This window comes from Stigmatopora nigra, chromosome 3 (assembly GCF_051989575.1).
Source record: "Stigmatopora nigra isolate UIUO_SnigA chromosome 3, RoL_Snig_1.1, whole genome shotgun sequence".
Lineage (NCBI taxonomy): Eukaryota > Metazoa > Chordata > Actinopteri > Syngnathiformes > Syngnathidae > Stigmatopora > Stigmatopora nigra.
In genome coordinates this window covers 17311244-17329582 of record NC_135510.1, presented here as the reverse complement: position 1 = coordinate 17329582, position 18339 = coordinate 17311244, and the positions used below count along the sequence as shown (strand labels likewise).

Genomic DNA, 18339 nt, shown 5'->3' with positions numbered 1-18339 from the left:
CTTAGCGTTGTTGCTCCAAGATGAAATTGCGACAAGATTGAACAGGTCAGAATGAAATATGCTCACTCCCCCCAACAATGACTTTGGTAGTACCCCCCACCCCAATAACAGGGGGAGCAACATGTCTACATTGTGAGCAATTGTGTTCTTTTAAACATGAAATATTGAAGCCATACACCAATTTCAACATGACTTATGAGGCTTTGTTTTCCCTTACCGTCTGCCATCTTGTTTTTTTTTAAGTATGAGGGTCCGGGTGGGCTTTTTAACCCAAAAAAAACCTCACAATACCAATCAACCATCGTAAAAGACCACCATCAAGGGTATCGCTAAACTCTGGAGTTATAAAAATATTGATTTTTACCAGTAGTGTATGCATGTTTATTATCATTATTATATGATTGTATTTTATGGTTTTATAACCCTTGTTTTATTGCATTCGTACAATGAAAAGACAATGATTGGTCTCTGTTCTATACATGCTTAATGTTTATGTATATTGTTACAGTTGTTGTTGTCTTTAAGTGCGCTATAAATATAGCTGTGTCTTAAAGATTAAAATATGAAAGTCTAAAGTATGGACAGACTTTTTCAATAAACTTGGAATGGGTCATTAAATTAGATGGAAATTTGTTGATTGCTTTTGCTATCATAATGGAAAGGGGGTTTGTCAATGTGCTAATGCTAGGTGGAGTCATTATATGTTAAAAAGATACACAAATAATCAGCCAAATTTTAAGGTGAGCACTGGGCAGAGCATAGCATTTTTTACAGTGTTTTTTTTCTTGTTAGTCAGTGCGAATGGCGGAGCTTGTTCGCTAATATGAGAGGAGTATATAGTACTTCTCCTTGGCAAGTGGTGGTGTGTTATCTTATTTTGAGGACATTTGTGTGCATTATTTTTGGAATATTTTGAAGGGAATGCAAAAGTAAACAATCCTCGATAGGTTGTGTCTGCAAGTCAGGGTGGAGGCGGAGCCAATAGATCCAAGAAAGGTATCAAAATGTAAAGCAAAATTAGAATTAAGTTTAGTGTAAGGTTATATTAAACTTATTTTTGAGTGTTTCTGTATTGTAATCCAAGTTCATTTAAATTTGTTTATGTTATGTTACGAGCGTGTTGCCGTGCAAAAATTCTGCCCACCACAAAATCTGTCTAATTTTAGTACTATTAAACACATTTTAGTACTATTAAACACATTTTAGTACTATCTAACCCATTTTAATACTATTAAACACATTTTAGTACTATTTAACAGATTTTAGTACTATTAAACCAGTAGTTATTTGTTACTTTGTTAATAGATGGTGAATTAGAACAAATAAAAATGTTTGTCCAATCTTATTTTTGAGTGTGTCTTCATCGTAATCCAAGTTAATTTTAATTTGTTTGTTATGTTACTAGCGCGTTGCCATGCAAAAAGTCTCTCTTCTGTAAAATCCGTCTAATTTTAGTACTATTAAACACATTTTAGTACTATAAAACCACTAGTTATTTGTAAGTTAGTTAATAGATGGTAAATTAGAACAAATAAAAAAGTTTTTCCAATCCAATATCCTGTTTTGGGTATTTTTCCAGAGGGTTGGAACCAATTAATTAGTTTTTAGTTCATTTCTATGGGAAACGGTCATTTGAGTTACGAGTTAATCGACATACGAGCTCGGTCTCGCAACAAATTAAGCTCATATTTCGAGGTACCACTGCATATTGTTTAAAAATACTTGCTTCCTTTAATTTCGTAACAGTTTTCGGCCCAGTTTAGCTACAAAATCCCAATGTTATTGTTGTTGGTAATGTTTTTTAAACATTTTTTTTACTGTTGTTACTCTACTGATCTCTTTCCCTTGTAGTGTATTTCAACTTTGACTTTTGAAGGGCTTTTTTTTGTTGCTCAAATGGCAGGTGAGCATTTAAGCTCTGAGCCTTCAAAGCCAGTGAGAGTCGTAAAACGTGATGAAAAGACTGAAGATCAAATTTAAAACAAATGTTGCAGCCTACAAGGTTTTTTTGACATCATTTTGATGCCATCAAATTGTGTTTGGAAGAAGAGCCACGTATACATTTTTAATGCTTTCTGTTGATGCCTGGTGGCGCTAAAAAAATGGATTTTAGCCTAAAGGTAGACTGCAGAATGCTTGTTGTGATCTGCTGTGTTGAGGTGATTAAAAACTGGGATCGATGCTAGCAGTATACATAACCGTTTGCTAGCTTTTTCATGCTAACGTTACTCAAATATGCTTCATCTATGTAGTTTTAAAAAATATCTTATTGAATATCCTTGTTTTTTTATTCGTTATCTGAACTATTTATCCTCACTAGGGTCACGGGGGTTCCAGAGTAACCAAAATTAAGTGGTGCTCGGACGATTGGTCGCTGGATGATTGGTCGCTGGACGATTGGTCGCTGGACGATTGGTCGCTGGACGATTGGTCGGCGGACGTTTGGTAGCCGGACTTTTTGGTAGCCGGACGTTTTGGTAGCCGGATGTTTTGGTCGCCGGACGTTTTGGTCGCCGGATGTTTTGGTCGCCGGACGTATTGGTCGCCGGACGTATTGGTCGCCGGACGTTTTGGTAGCCGGACGTTGTGGTAGCCGGACGTTTTGGTAGACGGACGTTTTGGTAGACGGACGTTTTGGTAGACGGACGTTTTGGTAGACGGATGTTTTGGTAGCTGGATGTTTTGGTAGCCGGATGTTTTGGTAGCCGGATGTTTTGGTAGCCGGATGTTTTGGTAGCCGGATGTTTTGGTCGCCGAATGTTTTGGTAGCCGGTCTTTTGGTCGCCGGTCTTTTGGTCGCCGGTCTTTTGGTCGCCGGTCTTTTGGTCTCTTTCGTAGTAAAAGAACTAGATCTAAAGCTCTGAATATTCAGTTTTTTTATAGATCTAAAACAATGTTTATTTTTGCTTTTTTAGATTTTACAAAATGATTTTTGAACTAAAAACACAGAACAATTGATTAAAAAAATGACAATGATTTATGTAAAAGGGTAAAAAAATCAGGAAATTCAATATACATTTATACTTTAATTTGATCCTAGATTTTTTTAAATGAATGGATTAAAATACCAGAATTAAAAGACCTGGATATTCAGTTTTTATAGATCTAAAACAATCTTAATTTTAGCATTTTTTAAAAATATATTTTTAGATTTAACAAAATTATTTTTGAACTAAAAACACAAAAAAAAACGCTTAAAAATGACAATTATTAATTTAAAAGGGTGAAAAAACAGGAAATTTAATACACATCTACACTTCATTTTAATTTAATCCCAAAACAGAAATTCACCACTCATCATTCACTTTCCCGGCCCACCCAAAATGATGCCGCGAGCCAGATTTCGACCCCCAGACCACCACTTGGACACATCATCCACATTTTTTACGAAATTCCTAAAGTTTCAATTATCTTCTCTTACAATACCTAACATATATCTTTTCTGAATTTCCCATTTCAGCTGGCTGACAAAAAACAACAAAAAACTACTACTACTACTCCTCTCCCAACAATGTACCAACCGACATAAAACCGAATACATCGAGGTGAGTGCAATTCTCCCAAATAAGCCAAAGAAACCCCCCTCCTACCCTTCCGTATTGGCTTGTTTTGATATTCCTTGGCACTGTCATGGCCTCAACCGAGGCCCCGCTGGAACACTTTTTGGAATTGGCGGTCACGAGCGAACGCAGCTGTGGTGGTGGCACAACTTCTCTAAGTGAGCGGAACCCATTCAGGCTAAGAAAACATTCGCCACTTTACTTTGATTCTACAGGCGACACAACACAAATGGCGTTGTACTCGCTTATTTTCTCAAGGACATTAAAGTGGCTCTCCACCTTGTGTCGTATTGCCCCCCCCCCCAACTGTCCAATAGCTTTTCACCGCTACACAATCAAAAAAAAAATACTGCTAACATACACACCCACCCACCCACACACCCACATTTTTTCCACCCTTCTATTGTCCTCCAAAGACTGCAGCACGACACTTCCTGACAACTCTGCACCCCCGGTGACCCGATGGGTAATTGGTGGACACGAGTGGTCGCCGGGAATGTGTGTGGTGTACATTTCTATCCATCCCTTGTCTAGTGGCGAGAGCAATGGTCAAGCCTGCCGTGGGAAATGACCACAAGTCATACATTTTAATGGTAAAATGTGAAAATGGGGAATGTTAATATGACGAGATTCAAATTGAGGTTCAGGACGGTACTTTGTAGTATGCTACAGGACATTGTGGTACATTGTAGTATGATACAGTAGAGTACATTGGAGTACAGTACTGTACTGGGCATTGCAGTGCATTGCAGTACTGTACTGTACAATGCATTGCAGTATAGTACAGTACGGCACATTGCAGTACAGTACAGTACAGTATAGTACAATACTTTACAATAAAATGCAGTATGGTACAATACAGTACAGTAAAATGCAGTATAGTACAATACACTACAGTAAAATGCAGTATAGTACAATACAGTACAGTAAAATGCAGTATAGTACAGTACAGTAAAATGCAGTATACAGTACAGGACATTGCAGTACATTACAGTATGGTGCATTGCAGTATAGTACAGTACGATACAGTGCAGTGCATTATAGTACAATACAGTATAGTAAAATGCAATATAGTACAATACAGTATAGTAAAATGCAAAATAGTACAATACAGTACAGTAAAATGCAATATAGTACAATACAGTACAGTAAAATGTAATATAGTACAATACAGTACAGTAAAATGAAGTGTAGTACAGTATGGTACCTTGTAGTACAGTATGGTATATTGTAGTACAGTATAGAACAATAGAGTACAGTAAAATGCAGTGTACTATAGTATAATACATTGTAGTACAGTATAGAACAATAGAATACAGTAAAATGCAGTGTACTATAGTATAATACATTGTAGTACAGTATAGAACAATAGAATACAGTAAAATGCAGTGTACTATAGTATAATACATTGTAGTACAGTATAATACGGCACATTCCAGTATAGTACTGTACGGTACATTGCAGTACAGTACGTTGCATTGCAGTATAGTACAGTACGATACAGTGCAGTGGAGTATAGTACAGTACAGTACAGTCCAGTGCAGCGCATTATAGTACAATACAGTACAGTACATTGCAGTACAATTCAGTATGATACATTGTAGTACAGTACAGTACGGTGCATTGCAATATATTAGAGTACAATACAGTGTAGTGCAGTATAGTACAGTTCAGTACAGTACAGTGCACTATTGTACAATACAGTATAGTAAAATGCAGTACAGTGCAGCCTATTACAGTACATTGTGGTTTTTTTATTGTGTGTTTACTTCACTGCCATTTTTGGGTAATGCCAATTTTTGAAGGGAGTACAATACAGTGCAGTACTGAAACGTAAATTGGCATACAGTACAGTGAAGAACAGGGCATTACAGTAGAGCAAAATGCAGTACAGTAAAGTGTACTACAGTACGGTAGTGTGTTAGTTTCCTCCAGCTCCATTCCAGATGACAGCGTGCAATAAAACTGGACTAATTGAGCATAGGATTGGGGCGTTGTGGATAGCAGTAACACAAAATGGAGCTGCTACAGTCGTACGTACAGTGGATGTGTCGGGAATAGATTTCATTTGCAGTATGTCTGTCTTCATCTCGCGCCTCTTCCTGTCGCAAATCTTCTTATTGTAGCCCTTAGCGTTGCCAAATTTAATTTTCATCTTCATTTTTTCGACATTTCGCAGATACTCTGCACGCCCGGAGGCATAACTCGGGCTTGTGGAAATGGAAACTTTTAATTTGGAGGGGTTTTATCTTGTATAGGAAGCTCATTTTACTCATTGGATGGCATTGGTTGTTTTCAATTTCTATGAAGGAAAATATGGAAAATTATCTGCCCATTATATTTTTTCTTTAGGACTTAAATTGGGATGTCGTTATTTTTTTTCATAAAAGTATTTTTTTTATATTAACCTAAAAAGTCACTCAATTAATACAAGTAATTTTAACGTAATTTTTGTTGATATATATTTTTGATTAATGTTTGCATAAATTTGGGATGATTTGTAGGTTATTTTTTTAATAATTATGACATAATTTCAACGTGAGCAAATTTACATCGTAAAATAAATAATTAGTTATTAAAATGTTCCTATATTTTTTCATCTAACATTAATAAATTTGACATAATTTCAATGAGATAATTTACATTGTAAAATAGTTATTAAAATGTCCCTATATTTTTTCATCTAACCGTAATAAATCTGACATGATTCTCACATGATTCTCACATAACTCTCACATAATTCTCACGTAACTCTCACCTAATTCTCACATTTCTCACATATTTCTCAAATAATTCTCACATTATTCTTACATATTCTCACATTATTTTCACATAATTCTCGCATAATTCTCGCATAATTCTCGCATAATTCTCGCATATTTCTCACGTAATTCTCACATAATTCTCACATAAATCTCACATGAATCTCACATGAATCTCACATGAATCTCACATGAATCTCACATAATTTTCACATGATTCTCACATGATTCTCACATGATTCTCACATGATTCTCACATGATTCTCACATGATTCTCACATGATTCTCACATGATTCTCACATAATTCTCTCATAATTCTCACATTTTCTCACAAAATTCTCACAAAATTCTCACAAAATTCTCACAAAATTCTCACAGAACTCTCACATAACTCTCACATAACTCTCACATAATTCTCACATAATTCTGACATAACTCTCACATAATTCTCACATAATTCTGACATAATTCTCACATAATTCTCACATGATTCTCACATGATTCTCACATGATTCTCACATGATTCTCACATGATTCTCACATAATTCTCACATAATTCTCACACAATTCTCACACAATTCTCACATGATTCTCACATGATTCTCACATGATTCTCACATCATTCTCACATCATTCTCACATCATTCTCACATAAATCTCACATAATTCTCACATAATTCTCACATAATTCTCACATAATTCTCACATTATTCTCACATAATTCTCACATAATTCTCACATAATTCTCACATAATTCTCACATGATTCTCACATGATTCTCACATGATTCTCACATAATTCTCACATAATTCTCACACAATTCTCACACAATTCTCACATGATTCTCACATGATTCTCACAAGATTCTCACATCATTCTCACATCATTCTCACATCATTCTCACATAAATCTCACATAATTCTCACATAATTCTCACATTATTCTCACATGATTCTCACATGATTCTCACATGATTCTCACATGATTCTCACATGATTCTCACATGATTCTCACATGATTCTCACATGATTCTCACATGAATCTCACATGAATCTCACATAATTTTCACGTAATTCTCACATAATTCTGATTTGAACTGATTTCCCTATTAAAATAAACTATATATTTTTTTCTATTATTCCAAAATACTTATTTATCCATATAATACTTATAAATCAATGTCAACAAATCCTTTTTCCATGCCAACTTTAACAAATAAACCATGTTATTTTCACCTTATTCGACCTGTAGTACATTTAGCTTAAGCTTGTAGCTAGCGCTAATCTATTTACCGTTAGTCTTTGTCGGCTTTATCTAATGAAACAACACACACAAAAAAAAACTCAGGGCAAAACTGCCGGCCATCCGGCACGAGAGTTTACCCGGCCGAACGCTCTTCGTGCTAACATGGCGATTTATTTCAATTTGGGCAGTGGCACGGGTGCCCCGCCGGGACTCCGGCACCCCCACTCCTCTCCCTGTCAGAAAATTTGATACTAATGCGCCTCGGAGGCTCCCCTTGCAATAAAAGAGCGGTCCCACCGCTACTCTAAAACATCAGATTCGGAGCACTGCGCCTTGTCTGCGGTCTAGTCGTCATTGTTTCTCTCAAATAGCGTGTTGGCTAGTTTTTGGGGGGTCAGCACCTCTGCACCAATTGAGAAAAGGATCTGTTTAGAAGTCAATACTTTTATTCAATCATGGATGTGATATCACTCAGATGGCAAATAGATTTCTGTTCGGCCCACTACGTCGTCACATAAAAGCAACTTGATGTTTTTTGTGACTTACTGTATTTTCTCGGTGCTCTGACGTTTGGTCGCCGGTCTTTTGGTCCCTTTTGGTCAAATGGTGACAGAGAGTTTACTGTCGAAGCCAGCTCTCAAAATTATATTTATAAGAGAGAGCTCAATATCTAAGAGAGAGAGAGAGAGCGAGAGAGTTCAATATCTAAGAGAGAGGTAGAGAGAGAGTTTAATATCTAAGAGAGAGAGTTTGATATCTAAGAGAGAGAGTTTATTATCTAAGAGAGAGAGAGAGAGTTTGATATCTAAGAGAGATAGAGTTTAATATCTAAGAGAGAGAGAGTTTAATATCTAAGAGAGAGTTTAATATCTAAGAGAGAGAGTTTAGTATCTAAGAGAGACAGTTTAGTGTCTAAGAGAGAGAGTTTAATATCTAAGAGAGAGAGTTTAATATCTAAGTACTGTTTAAAATCTAAGTTCATTTGACCGGCCACCAAACGGGACCAAAAGACCGGCGACCAAAAGACCGGCGACCAAAAGACCGGCGACCAAAAGACCGGCGACCAAAAGACCGGCGACCAAAAGACCGGCGACCAAAAGACAGATAGATAAATAAATAAATAAATAGATACATAAAAAATAGATGAATAAATAAATAGACACATAAATAAATAGATGAATAAATAAATAAATTGATACACAAAAGATAGATAAATAGATACATAAATAAATAAAATGATAAAGCAATCAACAAATAAATAGATAAATAAATACATGGATAAATAAATAATTAAATAGATACATAAATAAATAGATGAATAAATACATACATACATAAATAAATAAATAAATAGATAAATAAATTGGTAGATAAATAAATAGGTGGATAAATAAATTGGTAGATAAATAAATTGGTAGATAAATAAATTGGTAGATAAATATATAAACAAATAAAAAATAAATGCATAGTCAGTAAGTTCTTCCATATCAATCCCGCTCTTTTACAAACTAGCACAACCGCTACATTCTCACCTAAGCTGCCAGCTAATTAGCTAAGCTAACGCTAATTTAAAAAAAAATAGATGTCCCTATCCCTGAAAGTATTAAACATCAATTTTAGACCACTTGGCACGCCTCAAATTCTGAAAATGACATCTCGAGTCAAGTCAAGCCTTGAGGCCAAAAAATCTTGCTTTTGGAATCCCGCAAGCAGCCAATGAGACCAAGCATGACAAACATGACATCTCCCAGAGGGTGCCGTGTCCAAGACGAGACGAGACGGTTCCCTTAAGCAGGTCAACTTGCCAAAAAGTGCGCTTAGAGACCCATCATTTGCTTGTTCCTAAAAAAAAATGCCAACTCAGCTGGATTACTTCGCTAGAACAGAAAAGAACATGACTACCTTTTTACCCGTAGTTTCAACTTTTAACCTCAGGGGGCGTACTTCACTGAATTTGATAGCTGGAAGTATTTTTCTTTGTAAAATAAATAGCAAAACATATTTTTTAAGATGATTTCCGAAAGCCAGACTGACTCTAATTTGTCTGGAAAAAGGTGTTTTTAGTTGTATTTTTTTTTTTTTATTCCAAGAAATTTGATAGTTTTATCGGAAAATCGATTCATACGTGTTGGTTTGGAAATTGATAAAAATATGACTCGTCTATTGATAAACACAACTAGTATCTCGACTTGTTTTTATTGAGTTTTCATGTTTTTTTTGTTTTTTTTTTAGTGTCGATTCACTGCAGTATATTAATTATTTATTTTGTACAATTTTAATAGTTTTTTTTTTTATTAGTCTTTGATATGATTTTATCATTTAATTGGTTGGATTATAATGTCCGTAACATTGTTTACTGCACCCTTCTTTAATTAATGATTATTTCTTGTTGTTTCTATTATTCAACAAATAAAATAATATAATTTAAATTGAAAAAAGTAAAGATAAGAAAATATTTACCGTATTTTTTTGCATATTTGTCGCAAAAAATTGATGACTGAATTGAGGGCACGGCTTATATGCGCATAAATTAGATGCTACATGCAGGAAATGCCAAATAATGCGAAATAATGTTGCCGATGTGGTCATTTATTTCAAAATAAAGAAAAGCTGAACAGATAAAACGGTAAATACAATTAATTTTGACGTCTATGAACATAATTTTAAGAAAAAAATAAACCCTATCTTGCATAAAATGTGAAAAAAACTTACTTGTGCCTGCCATTGCTCGTTCAGGGCGCCACCATCTTACCTAGGGATGACAAACTAGACCACTACTTACTACACTTCCTGGTTGTACTGCTCACATGACCTCCTTTTTGAATTTGTCAACATGCAGAAAACACCCTTTAGGAATGTCCAATCTAGCAGACTATCATTTTGATTCATACAGTATCTCAGAAATAGCATATATGATGATTTTTATCAAGATTTTACCTTCAAAGTACACATTTGTATTCCCTATTAAAACCAGGAATATAGAGTTGAAAATTACGAACCAGGGGGCGGCTTATATGCGAGAAATTGTAAAATTCAACGATTTTAAGGCCATTTTAAGGGTACGGCTTATACATGGAGGCAGCTAATATGCGAGAAAATACGGTAATATGTATATGCGCCTTCTGATTTATGATTTTTCTTAAGATTTTCCCTTCAAAGTAAGACATTTGTACTCCCTATTAAAACCATGAATATAGAGGTGAAAATTACGAACCAGGGGGCGGCTTATATGCGAGAAATTGTAAAATTTGACAATTTTAAGGCCATTTTAAGGGTACAGCTTATACGTGGAGGCGGCTTATATGTGAGAAAATACAGTAAATACACACTGCACATTTACAGGACAATTTTAGGGAGTGTGATTGACGTATTTGTGGACTTTATTGTGGACTTTTCTATGGACTTGTGAGTGTTTAGACTCAGTTTTATGCGCCAAAAAGCAAGTGTGCTGCAGTTTGTTTTGGGGGAAATCCAAGCAATCTGCACGTGTTTTCTCCAGCGTGGTGCATTTGAGACCATGTCCTCTTCCCAAGTCTGTTTGAAGGCAAGACACCATGCCGCTTCGGCCTAATTAGTCCCCGGCAACCCCGCGTTCCTTCATCAACGTGTAGTAGTGGGAGGATTGACTGGGAAAATTCATGTTATAATATGTTCAAAAGTACCGTATTTTCACGACTATAAAGCGCACTTAAAAGTCTTAAATTTTCTCCAAGATAGACAGTGCGCCTTATAATCCACTGCGCCTTATATATGGAAAAAACAGAACACCAAAAATGAAAAACCACCACTGTCGGATATTAAAAAAAACACAAACGCTTGAACTGAAACAATACTGTTAAATATGAAGATGCCATCTTAGTTTACAACATCTTCCATCATATAGCTCCTCCCCCACTGCAAGATTTCGTACAAAAAAATCTAAAACATCAACAATGGCTGGCTCTAGAGGTGACTGTAAAGTAACGAGTGCTTCATACCTGGAAATCAATAGCAATTAGTCAATTTTCAAGACTATAAGGCGCACTTAAAAGTCTTACATTTTCTCCAAAATAGACAGTGCAACTTATAATACAGTGCGCCTTATAATACAGTGCGCCTTATAATACAGTGCGCCTTATAATACAGTGCGCCTTATAATACAGTGCGCCTTATATATGGAAAAATGTCATTCATTGAGGGTGCGCCTTATAAATATACGGTACTTGGAGTATTTTTCAATGGGGGTGTCGGTGCAGGACTTTTTGGTATTGTGGGTATTATTTTTTGCTTATTAGCTTTTATTAAGTTTGATTATCTGTATTTTAATTTTTGTTTTGCATGATGGGGGTCTGGTGTGGAGTGGTTTGTGGGTCAGGCTTGCAGTTTTGGGGTCGAGGGTTCGATTCTATCAATTAAAAATGAAAAATGTGAATTTTTTCCTATGTTTTAAACAAAATTGTCCAATACTAAAGGTATATAATAAAATCAGTTATGAGGGCAAAATATGGTTTAATATTTTTAGCAAAAATGAACAAAAAACGGCGATATGATGAATTGAGCTCTCTTGATAGTAATTTTTATGACTTTTATGCTATTAGTTTGTTTCACTAATGCAATTGTGAATATATAAGGTATAAAATGCATATGTATTTGTTTTTAAAATATGCCTCTGGATTATTTTTAGATGATAAATATTGGAATGTAACAAATTTAGCTCTCTCGATTGTGATTTTATTGACTTTTATTTTATCGCTGGATATTTTCTGCAAAGGTTTGCGTCATTTATGTAAATATAAAGTATTATACTGCATTTTTTTGCTATATACGTCAGTATTATTTTGTTATTTGTAGCCCTTAAAGCTTTTATTGAGAGTAAGCGGTATTAAAAATGAACAAATAAACATTTTCATTGACATTTATACACATCAAAATCACATCACAAATAAAACCACACACCACTCTATTTTTATTTAATTTTAAATATTTATCTAGTATTCATACTTGTATCGCATTAATTTATTGATTATTTATTTATTTTTATTATTATTTATTTGTCTATTATTGTTATTGAAGCTTTAAATCTCATTAGACTTGTTTAATGACAATAAAAGCATATAATTCAATTCAATTTAATTTAATATATGATTTTTCTAAAATTGTTGTGTCTTTTAATTCATTGGAAATTGACAGTGAGCTCAACAGGATGTTTTATTTTGAAAGGCTGAGTTGGAATGACTTTTTTTTCAAAGCTAGCAGATGTGTTCAATCAGCTCATTAGATGAGAAGCAAGCAAGATGACAGCTGACTCTTTACCATGTCTGCCCTAAGGTCACCACAAAAGGCTACTGGATGGCTGCATTTCACTTGTCAGGCTCTTCATCAAAGTGCCAGAACCAGTGATTCATTAAGGGCAATTCCAGGGCGACCTGTCCCCGACCAAATGTGCCACAATTTCACATTTGATTGGCAAAAAAATAACCTGGCAGCTGCAACTGTTTGGAAGCGAGCAGCAGTCCACACTCGCTGCAAAGCAAAGAACATCAACAAGTGGTAAGTCATTTCAATGATATATATATATACTTATATACAAACAGATATACATATACACGTGTACACAAATACACACATTCACAAATACACACATTCACAAATACACACATGCACAAATACACACATGCACAAATACACACATGCACAAATACACATGCACAAATACACATGCACAAATACACACATACACAAATACACGAGTACACTTGTTCACACACACACATGTACACACACACACATGTACACACACACACATGTACACACACACATGTACACACACTTGTACACACACACTTGTACACACACACTTGTACACACATACACGTACACATGTAATCATGTACACGTACACATGTACACACACTTGTACACACACACTTGTACACACACACACTTGTACACACATACACGTACACATGTAATCATGTACACGTACACATGTACACATACTCATGTACACGTATATGTACACATATGTACACATATGTACACATATGTACACATATGTACACATATGTACACATATGTACACATATGTACACGTATATGTACGTATATGTGTACATATGTGTACATTTGTGTACATATATGTGTACATTTGTGTACATATATGTGTACATATGTGTACATATATGTGTACATATGTACACATATGTACACATATGTACACATATGTACACATATGTACACATATGTACACATATGTACACATATGTACACATATGTACACATATGTACACATATGTACACATATGTACACATATGTACACATATGTACACATATGTACACATATATGTACACAAATGTACACAAATGTACACATATGTACACATATATGTACACAAATGTACACAAATGTACACATGTATACATATATGTACACAAATGTACACATATATGTACACAAATGTACACATATATGTACACAAATGTACACATGTATACATATATGTACACAAATGTACACATATATGTACACAAATGTACACATATATGTACACAAATGTACACATATATGTACACACATGTACACATATATGTACACATGTGTACATATATGTGTACATGTGTACACGTATATGTACACATATATGTACACACATGTACACATATATGTACACATGTGTACATATATGTGTACATGTGTACACGTATATGTACACGTGTACACACACATACCCATGTACACATATATGTACACACACATGTACACACATGTACACTCATGTACACGCATGTACACACATTATTTGTGTATGTTTGATTTATTTAATAAGTGACAGCACAGATTAATGAACATATTTACATTCATGTTAATGAACACAGATGTGAATAGTTCAGAGTACAATTTAAAAAAAATACAAGATTTTTAGGAGATGTTTTATTTTCATTTTTCATCAAGTTACTGCTGCAAAGATTATGCAATTCAATCGTCATTTGATTTGGAAAAAATATATAATTTTTGGGGCACTGTGAAAATTTAGCAAGAACTCTATGGAATAAAAGAACATTTTATTTCCTTTTTTTTTTTTAAATACACTCTTTTATACTCCGAATACCTTATTTATAAATGGCGGGGTACCGTATAGCACATACGACCTTGGCGCCGGGGGAAAGTTAACCGTTTACGGATTGTTTGCTTCCGCCTGATGCGTGAAAGCGCCGCGTAATGGAAGGCATAAAATAATAAAGTCAACAATAAAGTCAAACATGCAGAGTGGATACTTGGCTCCACTCACTTTCGACTCTGTCATATTTTTCTGCCTTTTTATTGGCCGGACTTTTTAATAGTCGCCGGGTGGAAGGCAGAAAATAAAAGATGGAGTGTTTAAATGGCGTTACACGGTGAAGAAAATGGTGGCAATGTGCATCATTTTCTGAATACTTTGAAGGGAAGACAAAAGTAAACAAGCCTCAATAGGTTGCGTCTGAAAGTCAGGTTGGGGGCGGAGCCAAATAGAGCTAAGCCAATAGAACAAAGGTATCAAAATTTAAACAAAATTAGAATTAAGTTTAGTGTAAACTTAGATTAAACTTATTTTTGAGTGTTTCTGCATCGTAATCCAAATTATTTCAAATTTGTTTGTTATGTTACGAGCTTGTTGCCGTGCAAAACGTCCCTGCAAAATCTGTCAAATTTTAAGTTAACTAAATGGATTAAAAGAACTGGATTAAAACCCCTGAATATTCCATTTTTTATATATCCAAAACAATGTTTATTTTATCTTATTTTAAATATATTCTTAGAATTTCCCCAAATATTTTTTAAACAAAAAAAAACCCCAAAAAATCAATAAAAAAGCACAACTATTAATTTAAAAGGGGAAAAATCAGAATATCTAACACCCACATCGTAATCCAAATTCATTCAAATTTGTTTATGTTACGAGCTTGTTGCCGTGCAAAACGTCCCTGCAAAATCTGTCAAATTTTAGTACTATTTTTGTTAACTAAATCAATTAAAAGAACTAGATTAAAACCCCTGAATATTCCATTTTTTATATATCCAAAATAATGTTTCTTTTATCTTATTTTAAATATATTCTTAGAATTTCCCAAAATATTTTTTGACCTAAAACCCCCCCAAAAAATCAATAAAAAAATCACAACTATTAATTTAAAAGGGCAAAAATCAGAAAATCTAACACCCACATCGTAATCCAAATTCATTCAAATTTGTTTGTTATGTTACGAGCTTGTTGCCGTGCAAAACGTCCCTGCAAAATCTGTCAAATTTTAAGTTCTATTTTTGTTAACTAAATGGATTAAAAGAACTCGTTTAAAACCCCTGAATATTCCATTTTTTATATATCCAAAACAATGTTTATTTTATCTTATTTTAAATATATTCTTAGAATTTCCCAAAAAAAAATTTAACCAAAAAAAACCCCCAAAAAATCAATAAAAAAATCACAACTATTAATTTAAAAGGGCAAAAATCAGAAAATCTAACACCCACATCGTAATCCAAATTCATTCAAATTTGTTTGTTATGTTACGAGCTTGTTGCCGTGCAAAACGTCCCTGCAAAATCTGTCAAATTTTAGTACTATTTTTGTTAACTAAATGAATTAAAAGAACTGGTTTAAAACCCCTGAATATTCCATTTTTTATATATCCAAAACAATGTTTATTTTATCTTATTTTAAATATATTCTTAGAATTTCCCCAAATATTTTTAACCAAAAAAAAAACCCAAAAATCAATACTAAAATCACAACTATTAATTTAAAAGGGCAAAAATCAGAAAATCCAACACCCACATCGTAATCCAAATTCATTCAAATTTGTTTATGTTACGAGCTTGTTGCCGTGCAAAACGTCCCTGCAAAATCTGTCAAATTTTAGTACTATTTTTGTTAACTAAATGAATTAAAAGAACTGGTTTAAAACCCCTGAATATTCCATTTTCAATATATCCAAAACAAAGTTTATTTTAGCTTATTTTAAATATATTCTTAGAATTTCCCCAAATATTTTTTGACCTAAAACCCCCCAAAAAAATCAATAAAAAAATCAAAACTATTAATTTAAAAGGGCAAAAATCAGAAAATCTAACACCCACCTCTACTCTTCATTCCAACCAAACCCTAAAACACCAACCCAGCCCCCATCACCCACTTTCCCCAACCACCCAAAACAATACACAACGGACCACATTTAGCCCTCCACCCACCACTTTGACACACCCAAAACAACATCATCCCCCCTGCTTCAACCTAACTATCCCCAATCCCCTAACCCAGTGCTTCTCAAATAGTGGGGCGCGCCCCCCTTGGGGGGGCGTGGTGCGATACCTGGGGGGGCGCGTGTAACCCTGAGGAACAGGATTTTATTTAGCCGTACTAGTATAAAGTGTAATTGCGCATCCACTACAGTAGTTGGCAGTGGTGCTCTCATTTATTTTTTATTTCCGGCATTGATGCACTTAAAATCGTTTCTGTTGCAGACTTAAAACAAGATTTAATCAAGTTATTCTTTGTAAGTTTGACTTTATTTCTATCTTTTTTTTCCTTTTCTTTAATGTTAATAAGGATAAAATGTTGTACTTATAACAATTTTAACAAATGATTTTATTTATAGTCACGGTGGGAAGTGGGGGGGGGGGTGTATAGTTTTCTTCTTGCTAGGCGGGGCCTAACAGAAAATAATTGAGAAGCAATGCCCTAACCACACCCCCATCATATTCAACGAACAAACCCTTCCAATCCCTCAACGAAAAACCCCTTAAAAATGGCTCCGACACCATTCCCCCCGCGTACTAACAGCGCGCTCCCTTGCTGTAATCACACTTGACTGCATGCAGCTTCTGCAGGTGTCAGTACGACAGCAGCCAGTAGGAGGGGACTCCACCGCCCCCAACTTCTCATTCGTTGCCTCTCTCTCTCACTCTCTCTCAGCCCCCCACGCGCGCACATCCCCTTCCTTCCCTCCCACCTTTCCGCTCATCTCTCCATCCCTCCACTCAGTCCTGCTCCAGCATCTCGCGGAGGAGAGAGCAGCATCGTGGACGGTGCGCCACCATGCACGTTTGCCTGGAGATTTCTTCCACTTTATGACTCCTTTTTTTTTTTTTTTACATTTTCAATTTGCTTTCCTGACTACTCTTCCCCCCTGCTTCATCCGTGTGGATAAAAATACCCGCGTATATCGTTATTAAATGCGAAAAAAGGCAAGGACACACGGCCAATAGACAGAGCATCCTCTGTTCTCTTAAGGAAAGGACATCCAGGATCTCATTTTCTTCTTCTTCTTTTTGTTTTTTCTTCTTCTTCTTCTTCTGGTGATTTCCATCATGGATCTATGCCCGGACCCGCCACGGATTTGCCGTAGCTGGCGTCTTTTCTCAGTCCTACTGCTTCTCAGTCTTCTCTTTCGGGACCACCTGAGCTCTATGCTGGACTGCCCCCCAACGTGTAGTTGTTCACCTACCGAGATCTTTTGCAATAAGTCAGACAGCGGACGTTTCTTCCCGCTATTGGCCGTCCAGGACGGCGCCGGGGGGAACGTGAGTGGCGCCGTGGACATAGCTGACTTGTTCAAAAACATCACGTCCATGTGAGTAGACTTCACTTTTTTTTTAGGGGCGATTTAATCACATTATAAAGGGGGATAGCGTCTGAAAAGTTGCACCCCCGCAGACCTTGTCTTCATCCATTTTTTTTCTGGAGGAGGATGTTGCGTCCGTGTCCAAACGCTCCGACAGATTGCGCCAAATGGAACAGAAATAAATGGCGCAGT

General features: G+C 35.4%; 2 protein-coding genes across 3 annotated transcripts in view; both read left to right on the top strand.

Annotated features, from left to right (window-relative positions):
• LOC144194522 (uncharacterized) overlaps positions 1–13091 on the top strand; it is a 72921-nt gene extending 59830 nt beyond the window's left edge. Inside the window, exons 3-4 of the mRNA XM_077713643.1 lie at positions 3461–3545; positions 12876–13091. Of these exons, the coding sequence (XP_077569769.1) occupies positions 3461–3545; positions 12876–12947 (157 nt within the window). The 3' untranslated portion in view covers positions 12948–13091. The remainder of the gene's footprint in view (positions 1–3460; positions 3546–12875) is intronic.
• A 4474-nt stretch (positions 13092–17565) lies between these two features.
• Positions 17566–18339, top strand: part of ntrk3b (neurotrophic tyrosine kinase, receptor, type 3b) — a 215247-nt gene continuing 214473 nt past the window's right edge. For both annotated transcript variants that reach the window (XM_077713645.1, XM_077713644.1), the window contains exon 1: positions 17566–18156. In XM_077713645.1, coding sequence (XP_077569771.1) covers positions 17894–18156 — 263 coding nt within the window. In that variant the 5' untranslated portion in view covers positions 17566–17893. The remainder of the gene's footprint in view (positions 18157–18339) is intronic.